At 32.8% G+C, this 19592-nt stretch overlaps 1 protein-coding gene across 1 annotated transcript in view; it reads right to left on the bottom strand.

Moving 5' to 3' along the window:
• Positions 1 to 1805: 1805 nt before the first annotated feature.
• Positions 1806 to 19592, bottom strand: part of LOC139697505 (very long chain fatty acid elongase AAEL008004-like) — a 96892-nt gene continuing 79105 nt past the window's right edge. Inside the window, exons 3-8 of the mRNA XM_071596236.1 lie at positions 13583 to 13773; positions 12964 to 13044; positions 10566 to 10622; positions 7847 to 7952; positions 5912 to 6048; positions 1806 to 3188 (exon numbers count right to left, since the gene is read on the bottom strand). Of these exons, the coding sequence (XP_071452337.1) occupies positions 3021 to 3188; positions 5912 to 6048; positions 7847 to 7952; positions 10566 to 10622; positions 12964 to 13044; positions 13583 to 13773 (740 nt within the window). The 3' untranslated portion in view covers positions 1806 to 3020. The remainder of the gene's footprint in view (positions 3189 to 5911; positions 6049 to 7846; positions 7953 to 10565; positions 10623 to 12963; positions 13045 to 13582; positions 13774 to 19592) is intronic.

The raw sequence follows: 19592 nt of genomic DNA, 5'->3' as shown, positions 1-19592 counted from the left end.
GTCCACCGCTCCGTTGAAGCTACAGCGAACCGATACTTATTGTACGGACCCTGTATGTCTTCAATTTAATTTTTGTGGCAAGGTGTTGTGGGAATGGGAGAGTCAAGATTTGAAAAATGTTAGTATTTTTTTGTTAGTATACATTATCTATTTCAATTATGTAGCATATGAAATATGATTTGTGTAATTATCTCAGAATTATACACTGTTATTGCTAATGTTTACTCCAATATTCAACAGCTATCTTTGCAAAATAATCTCTTAAAACCATCAAAATGATTTTAGTATAAAAGTTATGTTATTTTTTTAAGTGAGATATAAAAACGAGGTTATTACAAATGAATCTGTCGTGTATTTCACCCTTTTTTTAGTGAACGCTCGGTTGAGGTATTCCAGTCACACATTAAGCAGCAAAATCTTACATAACTAAACTAAAATTTATTCAAGAGAAGATGATTTTTAAGTTATTCTGATAATTTTTTAAATACGATTTTTATTTACCTGATTGAAATGGGCTAAGGTGTATACATAGCAGCTAATTGAAGAGAATACCTAAAGGCATCCATCTCATTTGTGTACAAAAGAGTCAATCAGTATGTTATACTAAAATGTTTCATATATTTAAGAATAATCTGTTAATAAGAGAAAATTATTATTCAGCCTAAATAAAACCTGCATGTAAGATGGAATTGAGTGTCATTCCTAAAAAATAAAAAATAAATAAAGAAACAAAAATGTAATAAATAAACAAAATTTGGAAACAAAATTTCAGTTTCATATTCTTTTGGTACAGGATGAAGTATAATCAAAGCATGTGCTATGAAACCACAGTAATGAATCCTAAGATTGGTTTAATAGGTGAGGATAGAGCTAATTTAATACTATGCTCTATATGGCAAATGAAATTCATGCATCAGAGTAAAGGGGTCAGCCCCTTTCTTTGTGCTACCTCGGGTTTCCCGGGAAGGCATGGTACTTCAGTATTAGCTTAAGTAATATTTTTTCAATTCAAAATAGAGTAATTAATATGTGACTAATTGATGAAAAAATACAAGCATGGTTGGTGTAAATAGAAACTTGATTCAAGAAGTAAAATTACTGAAGATATTTTAGGCTTCATACACCATCCCTGATGAGTAAAGGGCGTGTTGCAAGCTCTAATCTACTAACATAGACTTCTTACAGTTTCCAATTGACAGAGTGTGACCTATAATCAATATTAAGACAAACCACAGGATATTGCCACTTTTTTCTTTCTGAGAATCTCACGGTGGATGATTTGTTGTATGCGTCTCGTTAAATCAGGAAATATTTCAGGGAATAAGGAGTAAAAGATCAAACTAGCAGTCTAGCCTCTACTGGCATCATTGAGATAATATGGCAGTAATGTATTTAAGTGATTGAATCCTGGAAACTAGTGATAATTCAACCACTGAAATACATCCTTTCAATAGGCACCTCCAAATTCAATAAAAATGCCAACCTCCTACCTGTATAGACTTCATCAGTCAATAGCTACTTTATAAATTTACAATCCTTATTGGGGGAGTATAATGGTACCATAATTATAGTGCATTGGCCAATCTTAATAATGTAACCACAAGTTCTATGTGCATGTGAACCTTTTGTGCAGAATGATGGTATGGTTCTTTTATAGATTGATTATTCACTATGCATGCTTTAATGACTGCTTTATATTCATTGCATGAATAGAACAACATAGAAGTTACTTTTTCAATATGTATGAGGCACAAAGCTTCATGAAAGGGGATAGAAACATATTCATAAAAAAACACTTCTTTAGATTAATGTTATTTATACAGTGCAATTACATATAAAGAGAAATTATGTACATACAATAGAACAAATAATAAATACATTGGTAAATGACATGAGTCCAAAATCAATACTTCAAAATGACATTTGAATTGAAATTTGACATCATATTGTACAGTATTTAAAGATGAGTTAAAATTGAAGAATTATTTCATAATTTTGGTCACATTTTATCATATTGGTATGCATATGATGTATGTGAAAAATTATAGGACAAATTCATAGATTCATTTCAACCATAAATTTTTATATACACCTTAAAATATCACAACAAAAATCTCCAACACAAGAAACCCACTCCATAAATTAATGTATAACACCTGCATCTTAAGTAAAACATTCAAAAAACAACCTATGTGCTACAATATATTTCATTTCTAATGTTTGGTTTTGCATAAGTAAATACACACTCTTTCACAAATTCATAATGTAATACCACTTGAATTAGTGGATTTTTGACTTTTTCCTTCCCTTGGCACTTTCCTTAAAAATAAACTCAATATCAATGGCCCACCGTGGTAATGGCTATACAGGTACAAATAAAGTTACAGTGAAATAAAATTGGTTTGACTGTACCTATATGAAAGGTTTTTAAGACATGTGTGACACCCAAAGAGATCAAGCCAGTATGTTTTTTCTCGTACTCTCAAATAGCACAAAAGCCTCAGGAGCAGATCATATGTATGCATGCCTAGGTGTGCAAGGGAGTGAAAACAATTTTACAACATGGTTGTAATTACTAAACGAAAGTTGAAAAAATATTAGATCAGGTGCATAATTTGTAAAATCATGCTTCTCTATTGAATCATGATTATTGACAACATTTAGGCATTTGTAAAACAGTGATGTGACTATCTATCCAATGACACTTGTTGGATTTGCATTTTGTTCTTCATGAATTCCATGATAGTGAGTGGTAGAAAGAATGATAAGATAGATATTAGCTAGGCCCATACTGTGGGGTTAATGGCCTGTTCCACTCAGTATACTTTAACCACTCAGTATCAGAATTATATTTTTAAAACATTCCCCTCTTACCCACCTTACAGATTTAGGAAGGTACTAATAGTCATAATCATCCTCTTTCCTATTAAGACTGTGATATATTTTTAATAGGAGTTGGGGTCTTCTTGTACTTCCACAGTTCATATTTCCAATAAAAATGCAATAATACATTTAGTTCATCACTGAAGTTTAAAGGTTCCTTTCTTGTAAGACTTCCTGTAGAAGTTACCAAAGAGTCCGAAGAAAAACAAGGCATTGATAAGCAGGAGGACAACGATAGTTTTAGGATAGTTGCACTCATAAATAAGAAGTTGAGAGGAATGAATGAAGATCATGCAGAACTGTACCTGGAAAACAAAAGAGATAATATTTCATTAGCCAATACTCTTTTTAAGTGGTAAAAGAATACTATTACAAGCATTAGAGATTCTCTTTTTTAGACATACAAAAACTGAAATAATGGCTTTGCATAAACAAGGTTATTGTGAATAAGTAATGTAATCATAAGAGAAGGTTATTCCCTATCATTCTTTGTACATAATGAGAGCATACTGCACTGCTTATCCCAACTGCTAGATCACCCTACTAACATTAGGTTAATGTAGTGAACATGGCCTAATAATTTTGAAATATCATGTTGCATTAATACAATCAGTGGTTGTGGGTCAGAAATGTCATGGTGTGGATCTATATTGAAACAAATAAAATTATACTATGTATGTCTGAAATTAACCGTCCTAAGAACTGAAAATCTGGAGGATATTGCTTCCACTGGCTACCATTCACAGAGGGCTCCCCATGGTTTTAGTCTAAATAGCTTCAAATATATGTACTCATTTTTTTCTCAAATTCAAATTGGTCTTCTCTGGAGAATTCACTCACCTCTCTGTATGACTTTTTTAAATCAATTTTTTCATGATTAATAATTTGTCTTGTGGGTCAATTACTATTAAGATGCTCATATTTACCTATTCTTTTCTGTTGGTAATAGGCAGTTACATTCTCATTAAATTCAACCTGTGTTTTGTTCAGTAACTATACATCAAACATTAGTTTACAACTATTCACTGTCAAAGTCACAATCATTATCTCCACCCAGGAAACAACAGTAATTAGCTTGTTCTTTCAATTTCTTTTTCACTGGTTGAATTTGTGTTTTAAATGAATGTAATTAAGTTGGCATAATCTTCTCTCTCCTTCCCAAGATCAAGTGATATCTATGCATCTTTCATAAAATGTCCACACATTATTCTATTCCCTTATATGTATATATCTGTACAACATCCACAGTTGCAATTGATAATGCACATTCAAAAAGGATTGGATTTGACTGATTATCAGCTCCAGCTCAATGCTATTGTTTAGGATCATCATTTATTTTAATAAACATGCATGACCATAAGTTTTCCTTGAGAAAAGTGAAAAAATTTCAAACTACATATTTTTTGTGAAAAAACTGCTAATGGCACCCTAGGCAGTCAGAATTTTGGAAAATGAAGAATCGAGGTTTCAAGAAGCACCAGCTAACCCTGGGATCACATTTCTTAAGTGAAACATAATTGAAAAAATTTTGATCATAGGAACCATTAAAACAATACATATCTCATTTTTAATACCTTAAGGTGCTTTCAACCAGTTTTCGTCAAAGTCACCAGCTTATGAGCATTGACAATAGAAATAATTATGACTTATAAATTTTATTGTATGATATTACATTACAGGTTAACAACCATGAAATATCCTTTTGGTATTTAAGTATGATTTGATGGTTTTTGGATTTTGGAAAACCTTTTTTGGTACCTGATAGATAATACTTGCTACTGTGGTGGAATTTCAAATGTTTATACCTTGAGTAGTATTTTTATACTGCTAGTGCCATACTAATCATATTGTGATGACAAGTTCTATTAATCCTCCACGTCTTTTGTATTGTTCTCCTATTCCATATTTACCATTTGGTTTTCCTTCAGATGAATGAAATAAAATGAACAGACTCATAGGTAAAAGGCTAAACAGTAATCAACCCGAAGGTCGGTTTGGTAGGTGATGGTAGAGATCACCCAGTACTAAGCCCTATACGGCATGTGAAAATTCACACATCAGGGTAGGGGGGCCAGTTCCTTTCCCTGTGCCGGTTATGGTTTCCCAGGAAGACCTGGTACCCGAAAATTCACGTAGCTTGGGTGGAGCTGCAGGTGCCCAGAGTGCCTTGCCCGGGAATCGAACCCGGGACCCTCCGGTCAGCAGTCCAACGGTCTACCCACTGGACTACCACGACCCGCAGGTAAAAGGCTAGCTTCTTGATTATTTTTCTCTAGAGCTGAAAGTAAGACTTGGTCCTGCTATGACTGTCTGGGGATTTGACTGATGGGGCCTGAAACCTACTCCATTTTATATTTGTAATATTTTTTTGCCTGACGCTTTGAAACTATGTGTTATGTAGAATGTGGAGAAAGATATCTTTTCTATGAAATGTCTCAAGATCTCTCTCAAGAAGAAAATGTGCTGACCACAAAGCATGACCCATTTGCAGAATTGCTCTGCCTTCAATTCCAACAAAGCAGGTAGGGAAACCTGTTAATGTAGATTATTTCCAAAATTAATTGAAAATACGTTTGCACTATCGCATTTGACGGATTTTATGCCCTATTTCCAAGTGTCATGGGTTGGAGCTTCTAAGTGATTCCTGATTTCAAATTTTAATTTCCACTACTGATGATAAAGCACAAAAATACATTTTTGGTGTGCATGAGTTTTATCTTAGTAGTCTATGGATAGCAATTACTACAATTCATAAACACTATAGATGGCACGTGTGGTTCATCATTAGTGAACATCAGTATTTCACTTCATCTGCCATTTTATTATTTCATTCATAGTCATCAAAATGTTTAGTTTTTAAATGTACATGTGGTAGTTCTAAAACATCTAAATATTAAATAAAATATATTATTAATAGCAATTTTAGCAGTTAGATAAAAATATTTTCTGATTTATTTTTTTCAAAAAATCTAGATCTGTATTGCATAGAATTATACATATACTCAGGTTTATAAGTTGTTCCTCTTACCATCTGAAGTGTGGTCAGATATTTTTTCCACCACAGGTATTTCTGATATTGAGGGCCCATTGCTGATACCATGTAGTAAAAATACATGATTATGTGAACAAATGAGTTAATAACACCTAGGAAGGTTCCATGGCCACCTGTGGGAGATATATAAAAAATATATTAGTATTAACATGAAAGGTATTCCACTTTATCCCAACACATTCAAAGACAAAACCCATAATAGGTAAGCAAATATATTAAAATTTGCACAAGTTCTATGGAAAAGAAATAAATATATTTTTCAACTGAAATATGGTGCGATGACTTATTTGGATTAAATTGATTATTCTGACATGTTCTGACCTAAGAAATTTCAAAAACTTTACAGTTACTTTGAATACTCATGCCTTGAGGACCACAAACCATAAATGAGGACAAAAAATTCTCAATGTAGAAAAATTATGGTGCAAAAAATTAACTACTTACATTATGGAAGGTGGAATTCCATTGTTGCTTGTTCAATGGAATTTAGATACGAAAGTTCAATCCAGAAATAATAGTCCAATGTATGACTATATCCCTACCTACATACTTCTGTAACACAATATGTATCAATCATACTGGATTATGAATATATCTACAATCTTGAGGGCAGAAAATATATGGCTTTATCGAGTGCTACAATGATATGAAGCGTACAATGTATTATTTTTACATTATTGCAAATTCTGAGATTATAAGTGCTAACTTTGTACCTTTACACATATTTGCAGCTGATTGGGCCTAAACACTGAATTGTGAATGATGGGTTTGTCTTGGCCTAAAGTATTGTAATTTGTGACTGGACCAATCCATGTGAAGCACACAAATGATTGATTTCATAAATATTTCAACAGTTTATGATCTCTCAGTGGTTTTTACTATTATTCATCATGCCCATCATAGTGAATTTTTTTCATGGAGTAAAGAGTGGGTCATAGGAGCTAAAAATATGCTCCCACCTTTCATTCATGTGTATGTCAATGAGTCTTGATGAATGGTTATTATTCTGGGAACAACAATACATGAGCACTATTGGATTGAGTAATAAAACAAGGGTAATACCACATACACACATATAGGTATGCAGTTATACTCAATACCTGTGAAGTGTGCTACCGTAACACTCTTTTCCCCCTTTATTGTGTTTCTCTGTGAATACCTAGTTAACTATGTGAAAATACTCATTTAAGGGCTGAGAACAAAACCTTTAAATGAGTATTTTAAGTACCACATGTTCGAGCAAAACTACTCACATAGTACTATAAAACAGACAAATAACATTCTGCCTGAGACATGGAGGGCTCAAATATGCACAAGTGACTGATTCCAAGATATTTTTAGTAACATCTCAAGGTCAGAATAGTTACATAAGATTGAATGGATGCCCCGAATTAGTTATTCCCTCATTATATGACCAATGTCTTGCTCACATGAAGCATTGAAATCAATTTTAACTCATCCTCTCAGTGCAATTATCCCTCTAACGTAAGGCCTCTCATTCAATTCTGACATGGTGAATCACCTCAGAACTTTGTCTTAGACATTTTCAGATATCTCAGTGATATCTAAAGCAATACTATTAAGTCTATGACCATCTTAACTTCATCTCAGACCAGTATCAGAGTTCCTGCAATACATTTCTGACTGGTGTTGTCAGGCATCAGATACTTCTCTTGAAATACCTCTCAGATATATGACTGCTGCATATGGATAAACAGTAATTTTAGTTATATTATATAAAATGATAGTCATTTTGGAGATTCCATGAAGGATATTTCCTTTGATTGACTGGCATTAAAAACTGAACAAGGCCGAAAGGTATTGAAATTTATGTTTTATAAAAATATACAAATATAATTTACTATTATCTCCATAATGGCGATATTAAATATTTAAATATAGAATACTAACCTGGAAGGAACTTGGTCCCAACCCATGCACAAAAAGGCATAAGTGAGTGGTGATACAAATGTAGGAAAGTTATCTGGTTATTTTTCTTTCTCAGAACAAAGAAAACCTGGAACAAAATCATTTTTTCAATTTGATGATTTCAGAAAAATAGTAAGTAACATAATGGATATCATAATCACTATATATCATTAATAATAATGACCCTGCACAAAATGATGCAGTTGTTTAAGATCTAGGTATTGTTTTTTATTGCAAATTGACTTTTGTTCCCCAAATTAATGCTATAGTTTGCAAAATCAAGATGTGCCTTAGGATTAATTTCATGCAATACAGGGAGATCTATCAAAAACATTAACACAGTCAAAATTTTGTACTCATTTTTTTAAAATGAAGTCAGCTAGAATATATTCTCTAGAATATATTACTCCTAAATGGAATCCACGCCATGCTGTTCATATTTATGAACTTGAATGTATTCAGCTTAAGTTCTTATGCTTGGTTAGTTTAAAATATAGGAATTACTCTAGATGACTTAAATTATGATATCATTATGTTTTTGTTTAACGTTGAAATTGTGGAAATAGAAGAATATTTAATGAATCTTTTTTGTTTCATTACTGACAACATAGTCGAATGTTGTGAGAGCTTAAGCAAAGTGAATAATTTACATGGCTAATCATTCCAACAGATTAGGTAAATTTTCTCTATTTCATACCTCAGAATTCATCATGTCTTTTAAATTCTATTAGCCATATTGAGCAAAGTATAAACAATTTTGTCCAAAATTGATTTATATCCTATTCATTTATATGATCTGAAACGAAAATTCCTTTGAAATGATATTTTATGTTTGATCGATTGATGTTTTAAATTTCATATTTTTCATCATATAAATTTATTTATTTAGCCTTAGTCCAAAAACAGCAATTTTTGGTCTTTACATCAGACTAGTAATAGTGAAAACAATGGAGATAATTACAAACAACCAAGCCCTAGGCAGAAGAAAACCCACCCAAGTAGGAATTGAACTCTTAGATTGACAAACGTGGATGTTACCCTACCACCACCAAGGACAGCAAAATAATTGGCAGCAGTGATATTCGAACCCATGCCTCTGCAAAGACTGGCGGCTTAAACTATAACCTTAGACCGCTCGGCCACACTACCATTTAACCTTTATTCCCTCAACGTTGGTTCTCAAAGATTTTAATTTTCATTTTCTAACAAGTTTAAAATGTAATTCTTTAAAAAAAAGGGGCAAATTACTCCATTAACATTACAAAAAAATATAAACAAAATTCTGCCATAGATAATGCATCCCTTGATTCTTAAATGAGAGTTATCTATGTGATAGTGTGAAAACCAAATATGTTCAACATACATATATCATTTGCCATTAGCACTCTATTGAAATTACTAATTTATATTGAAATATTTCCCACTATTCAGCATAATAATTATTACAGAAGAATAGTTCTAAAGGACAACTATATTTTAAATGATTACGATGTTACATAGGTACCTATTGCCTTAAGGAAATAGGCAAATTCCAGAGAAAAATTTAGTTAATTAGCTGTTCTTATAAGGTAGAAGACAATATTAATTTTGTAGCTCAACAAGAAGATAATGAAACTTTGAATGATAAATATTCAATAGATAATGAAGGCATTTCTGATTTTGAATTACATGAGAAAATTATTGATAGTACAAACTGTACCCAATGTTAGTAATTATTACAGTTGCCTACTCTAGAAAAGTGAGTTATGATATAAAATTTGACTTTGAGAGCCTAAATAACAACCAGAAGTATAATCAAAATTCAGGAAGGATTTACAAAACTTTATCAAGTGTTTTAGACAAAATTGGCCAATATGGTAAAAGCATGAAAATAAGAATTGCAACAAAGGAGGAAGTTGATGTCAGGGCCCTAAAGTAACAATATAAAGGAAACGATAATGAAAACTAACATAGTGAGTAGTATTGGTTCAAAAACTTGTTTTCTGAGGGGAGGATAAACACAGGCTTTGATATAGAAGGCATTTCCATTGTAGGCAGTTCCAGTGGAGGAGGGTGGAAAGAGTGAAATAAACAGATAAAAGCAAAGAAGTTCTAGGCATTGCAGGAAAAGGCAGCAGAAAATTGCTGGGAGAAATTAAAAAAAGACAAGAAAAATGGATGCAGGGCATAATGAGGGGAAAAAGAAGACGGTGATATATCAGAGAATTTTGGGTAAGTGAAGTAGGGGCTAGATAAAAATAGGCATCATGAACAGAATTAAGAGAAGTAGGAGCTATTTGGGGTTGAAAAATAGTTTATTTTAATACAGCATATTTTAGTATTTAGTGTTTGGAGAGTTGAGAAGCTTAGCAACCGTCCCCAGATATATCCAAACCTACCTTGACCATTAATCAACAAAAAATAAATAGATGATAATTCTGAATTCACCATAATTTAAAATGCTACTATTTACAATAAAATAATATCATTTGTTTCAATAAATTAACTAAAATTTTTTCTCACGCAGTTATGGTATGGTATGGTAAATAAAATTTTCCAAATTCCTGAGAAAGCAGCAATTTGAAGTCCTCAAATATTTCACTTATCTATAAGGCAAATTAATTTAAAACAGGAAACAAAACGTTTTAAATTATATGCATAATTTGATTAATAGCCATGCAAGCACATAAAAAGTAAAGGAATAGTTTTTCTCAGAACTTACAGTATCCAACAACTCAACAAGTTTGCAGAAGAAGTACCACCAGCATGCATTTGCCATCTGTAAAGGAGACAGAGATATCAATATAATATTAGTGACCTAAGTAAATAGTGTAAAAAATGTAATATATGTATTTGTGTATTGTATTCCACCTATTTCAAAGACAGATTTTGGACATTCCCTAATAACTATTTATTTTTAGGAGCTGTGTGAACTTGATCTTTTCTATCTATATTATTTCTATTGTCAATTCTTTGCAAACTGTGCCTGCTTTCATGCTGCCCACTCTCTTCTACCCCACTTTACCTACATTCTCCCTTCTATCATGGCTTTTCACATATCACTACTTGTTCATAGTTCCTCTGCCCACTTTCTCTGCCTTTTAGAATTTATCCCAGTAACTTTCTTTCTTCATTCACCCTATTTAATTCCTCTCAGTCTGTTTATTTTCTCATTCCTTTATATTTGACAGTTGTTTATGAGTGAATGAACATGAAATAAAGAGTTTTCTTTCCAAAAGAATAGAAATACATTTCAATTTTTGTGATCATAATTGAATAAAACATATACTTAGTTATTATTCATCTACTTTGATAAAAGTTCAAATTCAATTAGTTAATCAATTCTATTTATATGATCAAAACCTACCTACATGTTTTAGATATGAGTTAATATCTATTCTAGCATATCTCAATCAGTTGAAGCTTCCAAAAAAATTATGTAACGGTTGTTTCATCTATTGTAATAAGTACTACCATTCATTGAATAAGAAAATAATCAATACCCATTTCATTATGGTTAGGAAAATTGCCATTTTAAACTTCTATGACATGAATCCTGCACCAGTCAGTTAGGAATGCATATTCTGAATTGCTCTTTCCTTTCAAAAACCTCCAAACAATATTAAATCTAACCATCTTTTATAAAATTTTGCATATGATAATTAGGCATGTACTCTAAAGTAAAATGTTATCTGCTAATGTTTCACTCCAACACAAAGACCCTTCAGCTCTATGAACAGAAGTGCTTGTGATGAAAGTGTTTGCATGAAGTTTGATAGAAAACAAAGACCATATGAAGCAACATTTGATGACAATGAAGTGCTTCTCAAAATATATCAACATATTTTATATTCAAATTCTAGGTTAATAACCATTTGCAATTTAATCATGCCATCCTTAATTTTCGAGGTTACAGAAGCAATAAAATGGAACTACACATTTAATGGGAATTTTCTCTGAAGACAATTCATTTCACTACTTATAGCCAAGAATAGTAGATTCAGTCTTTTTGTCAAGTTGCCTTGGTCTGAAGGGAAAGAGGTGGATGCTTAAGAGAGATCATGAATCCTTTTCTTGCGAGTTTATGATATTGTTAACCACGAAAAGAATTTCCTTCTTAGCATTGTTTGTAATTACTGATTCCAGAGAGTCAGCTTAGATGACTCAAGTTAGAACTATGAATCAGTTACGCTGGGCTCCTTTGTGTGAAATTCAAAGAAGCTGATGACCTTTTTGAAATCTATCGAGTATACAGCAATAGCTTTAAGATACATTCAGTAAGTTAAATTGCAGAATGGTTACACTCAATGAGGATAACTATGAGCCCACAGTTGAATAACATTTCACAAGTAGTTAAGAATGTATACTAATGAGTTGTGGAAGAACAATAGGATTCTAGAGTGCAGAGGTGGCTATATTCTCCCGTGATTATCAACCCTAATTTGCATCAACCCCTCTACCTATCTCTCTCTCATTCAACCCCATTTGAATTTTCAAGAACCTCTTCTTTATAACCATTTTATAGTTGGTGCACTGATATGATACCAAGAAAGGAGTCTGATCTTGAATTGACTATTTTGATTCCATACCCAGTAACTTTTCACATTCGCAATGAGAAATCTTTAAAATTTCCTCCTAATTCAGATTTAATAGATATAGTTTCAAATAGCTAACACAATACAAACATGTACATATAAAAATAAGTTCATGATATACTGTTCAGTTGATATTTGCCACACTTGTTTGAACTCCCATTACTCTCGAATTCTTTAATTATTGCTCTCCTAAGAAAAAGTTAACAATATTTCAATTAACAAAATCTTTTAGCGTTTATTGTTTAATGAACTTAGAGCAAAAATAAATTTAATTCCTTTGATGAGGTGCAGAAAATATTGTAATGTCAAACATTGCATACAATCAACATAGAAAAATATTATCACTAGGCTAAAATTAAGGCTCCTGGCATTTTAACTTAACTTACTTCCTGCTATTCATGTAACTCCCATTCATATGATATTGTTCATTGTGTACATTTATTAAATACTGGTCAAAAGGAATTGAAAAGTATCAAAAAATTGCTTCTTCTCACAGAAATTTGGTAACCAGGTAGAAGACCTTACCCTCATTGCCACAGGGTTATTTGAGTAATCAACTGGTTGGCACTTGAGGTTGTAGTGGTGCAGCCATCCTCCTTGCAGACCCTAAATAATGTGATAGAAATCACTTTTGAGATAAAGTTGGCTGCATATAATGTTATTTAACACCAAAATATTGTCATTTAAAGTTTCAAGTACAAGTTGAAAATTTTTGAATAAATCAAATTTTAAAGATATCCTTCTTCAAAATTGAAAAAATTACAAATGATCAAAGAGGTATTTATAAATTAAAATGAAATAAATGAATATCAGTATTTTTTCAAATGCTATCACTAGCTCATCAGATTTTCATGTGCAGTTAGTTGCCTCTAAACATGAATTCTTCAGGTCCAGTTACATCTTTAGTTATGGATACTGTTTTCTGCTAATTATGGATACTGAGAAATAGATATTTGGTTTTCTGCTAATCGTATCAGTAATTCTTTGAGTAAGAAATAGAATAGTTGTATCAGTGAACTGCAAGTAGTTATAAATTCTTAATTTTCACTTTATTTTTTTTATTTCATCCCTTGTACTTTTCACGTACTTACACAAATAACAGATATATCATATAGAATTTAAGGTAAGGTAATTGTTTTCTTACCTCCCACACCAACCACACGCTAAATAAGACTTGTGCAAGGTTGTATATTATTAGCAGAGGTTTTAGGTCAAATGGCTTTCTGTTTTCCATCATCTTTGGTCCAATTTTGTTGCAAAAATATATATAAAAAGCCAAGATAAAGAATAGGGGTCCAGGGCCACCCATAAGTAACCATTCACTGGTCCGTGGATCTATAAAGAGAAATAGATAACATCTATGTAAAAATCAGTGGATTCATGTTCATAATTCTATGCTTATGGTGAATGAATAAATTGAATTGAATTGAATTAGTGGTATCTAGATTAATAAATACATCTAACATCAAAAGAAATTCAAAAAATTACTTGAAGTTGTATTTAAAGGTGATGAATAAGTAATTAATGAATTAATAATTCTATCTATTATGGCTATGCACTTGCTTAATTAGTTGTAGGTACCTCCAAAAGTACAAAAAACTTGCTTAAAAAACTTTAAGCAATGCCAAAGAAAATTGAAAATTCAGGCCAAAAATATTTATTACCTCTAACATATGACCTTGAAATTGCCTTCGCATTACAACTGAAATGTCAACTCTCTGAATAACGGTTGCATGGAGTTTTGTATTAGAAGAATTTAAATGCCTTCACATGACCCAAACTTTTTACGTATCCCCAACTAAACTCAAGTACTGTATTTTTTCATAGGGAGCTGCTAAATTTTTCTGGGTAACCGCAGGTGGTACACTGAAATTAATTGGTCCACGTGTATTGACTGCGTAAATTTCGCACGCTGTAGGACTTAACAACAGGTATGGTCCAACTACCTCTTAAAATTGCTCTTCGGATCGAAGACAGCAGCCGATTGGCTTCCAAACGACGGTTTCAATCGAGTTGGGGGATCGAAATATTAAGAAGTGATTTCAGTGGCGTGATTGCAGTATAGCATAAAATTATCGACTACGCTTTTCTCCCTTTTGATTGACTGAATAATATTTTTCTTTTGGGGCATGAAGGGAGAGGCCAAGGGTTCTCCGGATCCACTGATATCAATAAGCAGAAGTTGTCCTATAAGGATAAGCCAGAATCGAAGGATTAGTCTACGTTTGAACCGCATTGATACTTAAGACTCTAATATGTCAGCATTCAATCTGAGACGCCCGACCCAAACCTTCTCCATTCCTCACACACTCCAGTTACTGTGGCTCTAACCATTTGATTCGCCGGGCAACGCTCACTGCTCCATGTTTTCTCTGATTAAGCCTCTCCGTTTCCTACACTCACGATTGGTCGTGAAATACACCTTTTCACAAAAGGGTGGTTTCGAACCCGGAACACGGAAGTAGGCCCATATTATTTTTCTCTTATATTAACGCAAATATCTCCTGGCTTGCTCAATAACCTCTGCATGCAGCGATCTTGAGCCGTCGGATAGGAAATATAGCAGAAAGCTCGTGTCCAAAAAAAAGATAGTAAAAATTGAATTTAGAGCGCAATGAAAATCGGAAAGATAACTAAATCACTTAATAATTTTATTTTCGTCTGGATCTGTGGAAGTGGAGAAATCTCTTTCAATTTTGAAACTCAACTGATTCTTACCCGGCGTACTGAACGTGAGCTATGAATGAATTTCTAAATCTCAGAATATTGACCACTCACGACCGCTGGAATCATATTGTGTTGCAATCCTGGCGCTAATTAACTTCATTTCCGAAAAAATTCCCCAGAAATACGTAAATAAGGACTCGTGTTCGAACCATGATTACTCTTATCGTTTTTACGTTTGAGAGAAATGTCATTGGTAGACTATACGCAGAACTTTATACTAATTGAAGATATTTTCAAAACTATTAATGATATTTTTTAAATTAATAATCTGAATATGAATAAGTATTATTAAGTTTTAAAATAACTATCCACCAATTCAGAGTTAAGGCAATGATAGCCGCCGGATAATGAAGCTTTTTCGTTAAAGAAATATGTTAGCCAAACGGTAGAGCCGATATAAAAAATAAACATACTTATAGTTTAGATGAAGAGAAAAATATTGTTTGTTCATTTCTTCGGGATTTATACGCATATTCTTATGCTGGCCCCTAAAACCACTTTATGTGTAATTCTAATTACACCGGTCTCAAGGCTAACCTGCCTTAAACGACCAGTTCCAAGCCCATTTGCACTTAGTTCACAGTGCGGAAATTCAAATACCTTTCCCTCTATACAATTAGTATACGAGATCGCTTTAAAACTTTTGACTAACAGAGTATGTGTGTTGCAAATCAACCAACGGGTCGAAGTGTTCTTTTGCAATTGATTCCTTTATAAAATTGGCAGCGAAGTAGCATTTTAACCTTTGCATATACAGGTGTTTAAAATGATTGCTGGAGAAGAAATGATAGGTAAAAAGTAGAAATTTTTTCACAGTTTTATATTCCACAACGTATATGACGTAAGGAAAATGCTCACCGGCATGTAAATAACTTATTTAACAGCCACAAATTACGAACCCATTAGATTACCATCCGCCCAGAAGCCATCGAGGAAGGATGGTGGCAATCGGTAGGTATTTAATTACAAACGAGGGTTTAATTACGCATTCCAGGACTCTTGGCACAAGATTATGTGAAAAAAACAACATAACACAGGTATTATGAAGTAGCAACTCCGTAAATATCGAAGTGCAGAAAAAATAATTCGTTTTTCATGGTAATTCTTTGATATTCCCCACCACCTCGTGGGCTGCTTTCGTAATCGAATGGAAGTAAATGGAAATAAAGAAATGTGCTAAATTATCGTGATCTATATTTACCACCCTACCCATGGATTTTGAAAGATGAACATGGAAATGTATTTCTCGCAACAAATCGGTAGCAGGTAACACGCGCACCACGATACTATGCGACTCGAATAGAAGAAAATTTCAACCATTGAAGTATCGAGACTTGATACCCTATCGTTGAGTTCACCCATGAACGACGGCCGGCAAAATTAAATCTTAGCCAAAGCCATAATAGTGTTCCACCTTCCACGCTAAATTCCTATCGCATTTTTTGAAAACCACGTTAAACAGAATGAAAATAGGAAACCAAATAGGAAAGAGTCCTAATTGTCACGATGCAGCAGAAAACTAATTTATGCATCCTAGTATCAATCTGATAAACAAAAAGGCTATGCCTCCGAAAAGGCTCTAATGAAATAAATTAAAAAAATCTAATTTAAAAAATACAACTCGCTAAAGTAATAACTTTTATAATTTTGGAACTGTGAAAAACAAAATCTCTGCGACGGAATTTAAAGGCTGAAAAAAGCTAAACAAGGCTAATGACAGCACAAAAAGTACGTGTAATCTGTGGTAACTACCAAGCGGAGTTTCTGCTATTCTAATGATATCCACACACATAAATATATAATTATTATTTATCCTCTAATATGTTCTAATATAATTTGAAAAAGTAATAAAAACTAAATTCCTGAAAAACAAAAGTATATTTTTTCCATTCTGAACTTGTACAGACAGAAGGTTATTTGAAAACCGATGTATTAGGCATGTGATTGTCCTCTCATCTGCCCTTAATACTCGGGAAATGTGCATTATTATTATGCAACTATGGAGGCAAAAGTAATTTATGGATCAGTCATATTTAATTTATAAGTATTTTCCGCCTGGCCACTGATTTTTTTAAGATTCTCTTTACTCCATTTTACAATAAAGCCTCATAATGCTAACACATTTTATTCAGTGAAATTGAAACGCGTCATGGCAATATTTTGAGATTTGATAAGTAGCATGACCAGTTAGCTAGGAAAATATACATACATGTATAAAAAAAATCACCGACCGTTGGCTTGGATCTATTCGGGCGAGATACAGAAAAAGTACTTGGTACACTTTTGATTCAGGGTATCCAGGTGGTAAATAAAACAGCAAATTATCTCAAGTTACTACTCTTTTCTTCTCAGTTAAATATCTATCATGCTAAATCCAGGTAATAAGCACAAGGGGTTTGATATTTCTGGCGGCATAGGATACGTCAATTATATTCTCAGTGTACAATTTACCTAAAACTTATTTCCTCTTCTGTTTTTATGCATAAATTCTTGAAGATATCTTTCTTTTTTGTTTTTTTGACGGCAATTTTATTATATGTCACATATATGGGTAAATAAGCGGTTCGGTGTTATTTCGGAATTTTTACATGTAATTAGTACCCATGTCAACTAAAATAAGTTTTTTATAACATGTTTCGCGCGTTTAGATAGGGAGTATTTATACCCTGCGAGTACGTGACCGAAAAAACGGGTCGATATCTAACACAGAGCAGAAGGAAAGGTTTTACTACAGCGTTCTACAATAGCTATGATTTGTTTATTTATTAAAGTCAATTTATGGTAACGTTCTCGTACCAGTGTTATCAGATCTTAACTAAGAAGTAAACAAAGGAACACTGAAAAGATGCATGATGCTCTAAAGCAAATCATTTCGCTGTCGTATCTGAAAGGCTTGGTACCAAGCGCCCTCCACCTTCCACCAGCTTTGTAGGGACTCATCATTAAGTTTTTGCTTTCCCTTTGACCTTTTCAAACGACTATAGAGATTGGGTCTGCAAAAATGAATCGAGGTCGCGAAAATAGTGACTTCGTACATACAAATAAATATCTTCTAAATTCAAGAATCATTCTAAGAATCACTTGAGTCGCTAAGTATGAAACAACCCTTCACGACTGAGGCATACGTTACGTTATTTCTACCTCAAATAGGTTAAATAGATCCAATTTGAATGTTTCTATCAAGACCACTACACACTTGCACCCAATACTTGTCTTAAAAGTTATATTTGAACTGGAAATGAAATTATATCCTGATAACCATAATATTTAGGAGGAATCTGAACACAGAAAAATATTTTTTAAATGTTCTCTGGTAAGAGTCACTATCCAGTGGCTACAAAAGGATACCCTTGTTTTTTCCATTCATTTTCCTCTACGCATCTAGGCATATATTCCTTTCTCTTTCATTTATTTCCCGATGATCATATACGAGTTTATTTTTATATTCACCTCTACAGGAAAGTAATTGGCACCCCTGAATTAACTAAAAATATTAGTTTATTGAAATATGGCCTCATGAGAAAATTATAATCCCTGAAATGTGATACCATCTATACAAATTTCTAAATATATTTTAGGGCGTTCAGGTCTCCTACCGTCCTACTTCTCTGGAAACTTCAACGCTTGATTCCTTCAGTGCGACGAGAAGTGCCAGTTTGATAAACTCGAATCTATTACAGGGAAATTAGAAAGAGTTTTTGAGTCAAACTATTCATCCCATTTGTTAGCTCTAATTTATATTTTTTCCATTTCTACTCAAATGCCATTTCAATGTATTTAATGATTTACGTATCATGTAATGCATATCATGATATTTCTATTTATACCTACGGGAAATATTATTCTATGTTATCTGCCTTTAATTATGCTACGCAATGTATCTTTTGTTTGTAGTCCTTTGTTTATTTCTTCATTGTTTTTACCTAGCCCATTTAACTTATTTTTTCCAGTCGATGCTTGCCTAGGTGACTCGCACGCCTCACTTACGTATGTCAATTGTATGCCCTCGAAACATTTTTGGAGGATCGGGTTGGGGCTGTAGCAGTGGAAGTGCGCCTATAAATGCGTAATTTTTAGGCTTCATACTTGCAGTTAAAATGCCTACTAAAATTCGATCTTAATGACTATGTATATTTTTTAATGAGAACATATTACAAGTCAAATTTTATCTTGGAATACCTTATCCGAATTAATCACGGGAGACCAAAAATATTAATATGTTAATTACGAACTAATATTAAATATAATCCACACGGTCTTCCACTGTGTGTTACCATTATTTCGGTTTCTATCTAAAGGACTGATTCCTAATCAGTATTGTTGGGTATAGTCTTATGACCAAGTATAGAATATTTCATCATAGGAAAAATAAAAAGTTTTACTTGCCATTCCCTCTTTGCTTCATCCTCCTTGCTATATTGAATTTC

This window comes from Hetaerina americana, unplaced genomic scaffold (assembly GCF_022747635.1).
Source record: "Hetaerina americana unplaced genomic scaffold, ioHetAmer1.1.p SCAF_79, whole genome shotgun sequence".
NCBI lineage: Eukaryota > Metazoa > Arthropoda > Insecta > Odonata > Calopterygidae > Hetaerina > Hetaerina americana.
The sequence above is the reverse complement of the archived record's forward strand: the minus strand, read 5'-3'. Positions and strand labels throughout refer to the sequence as shown.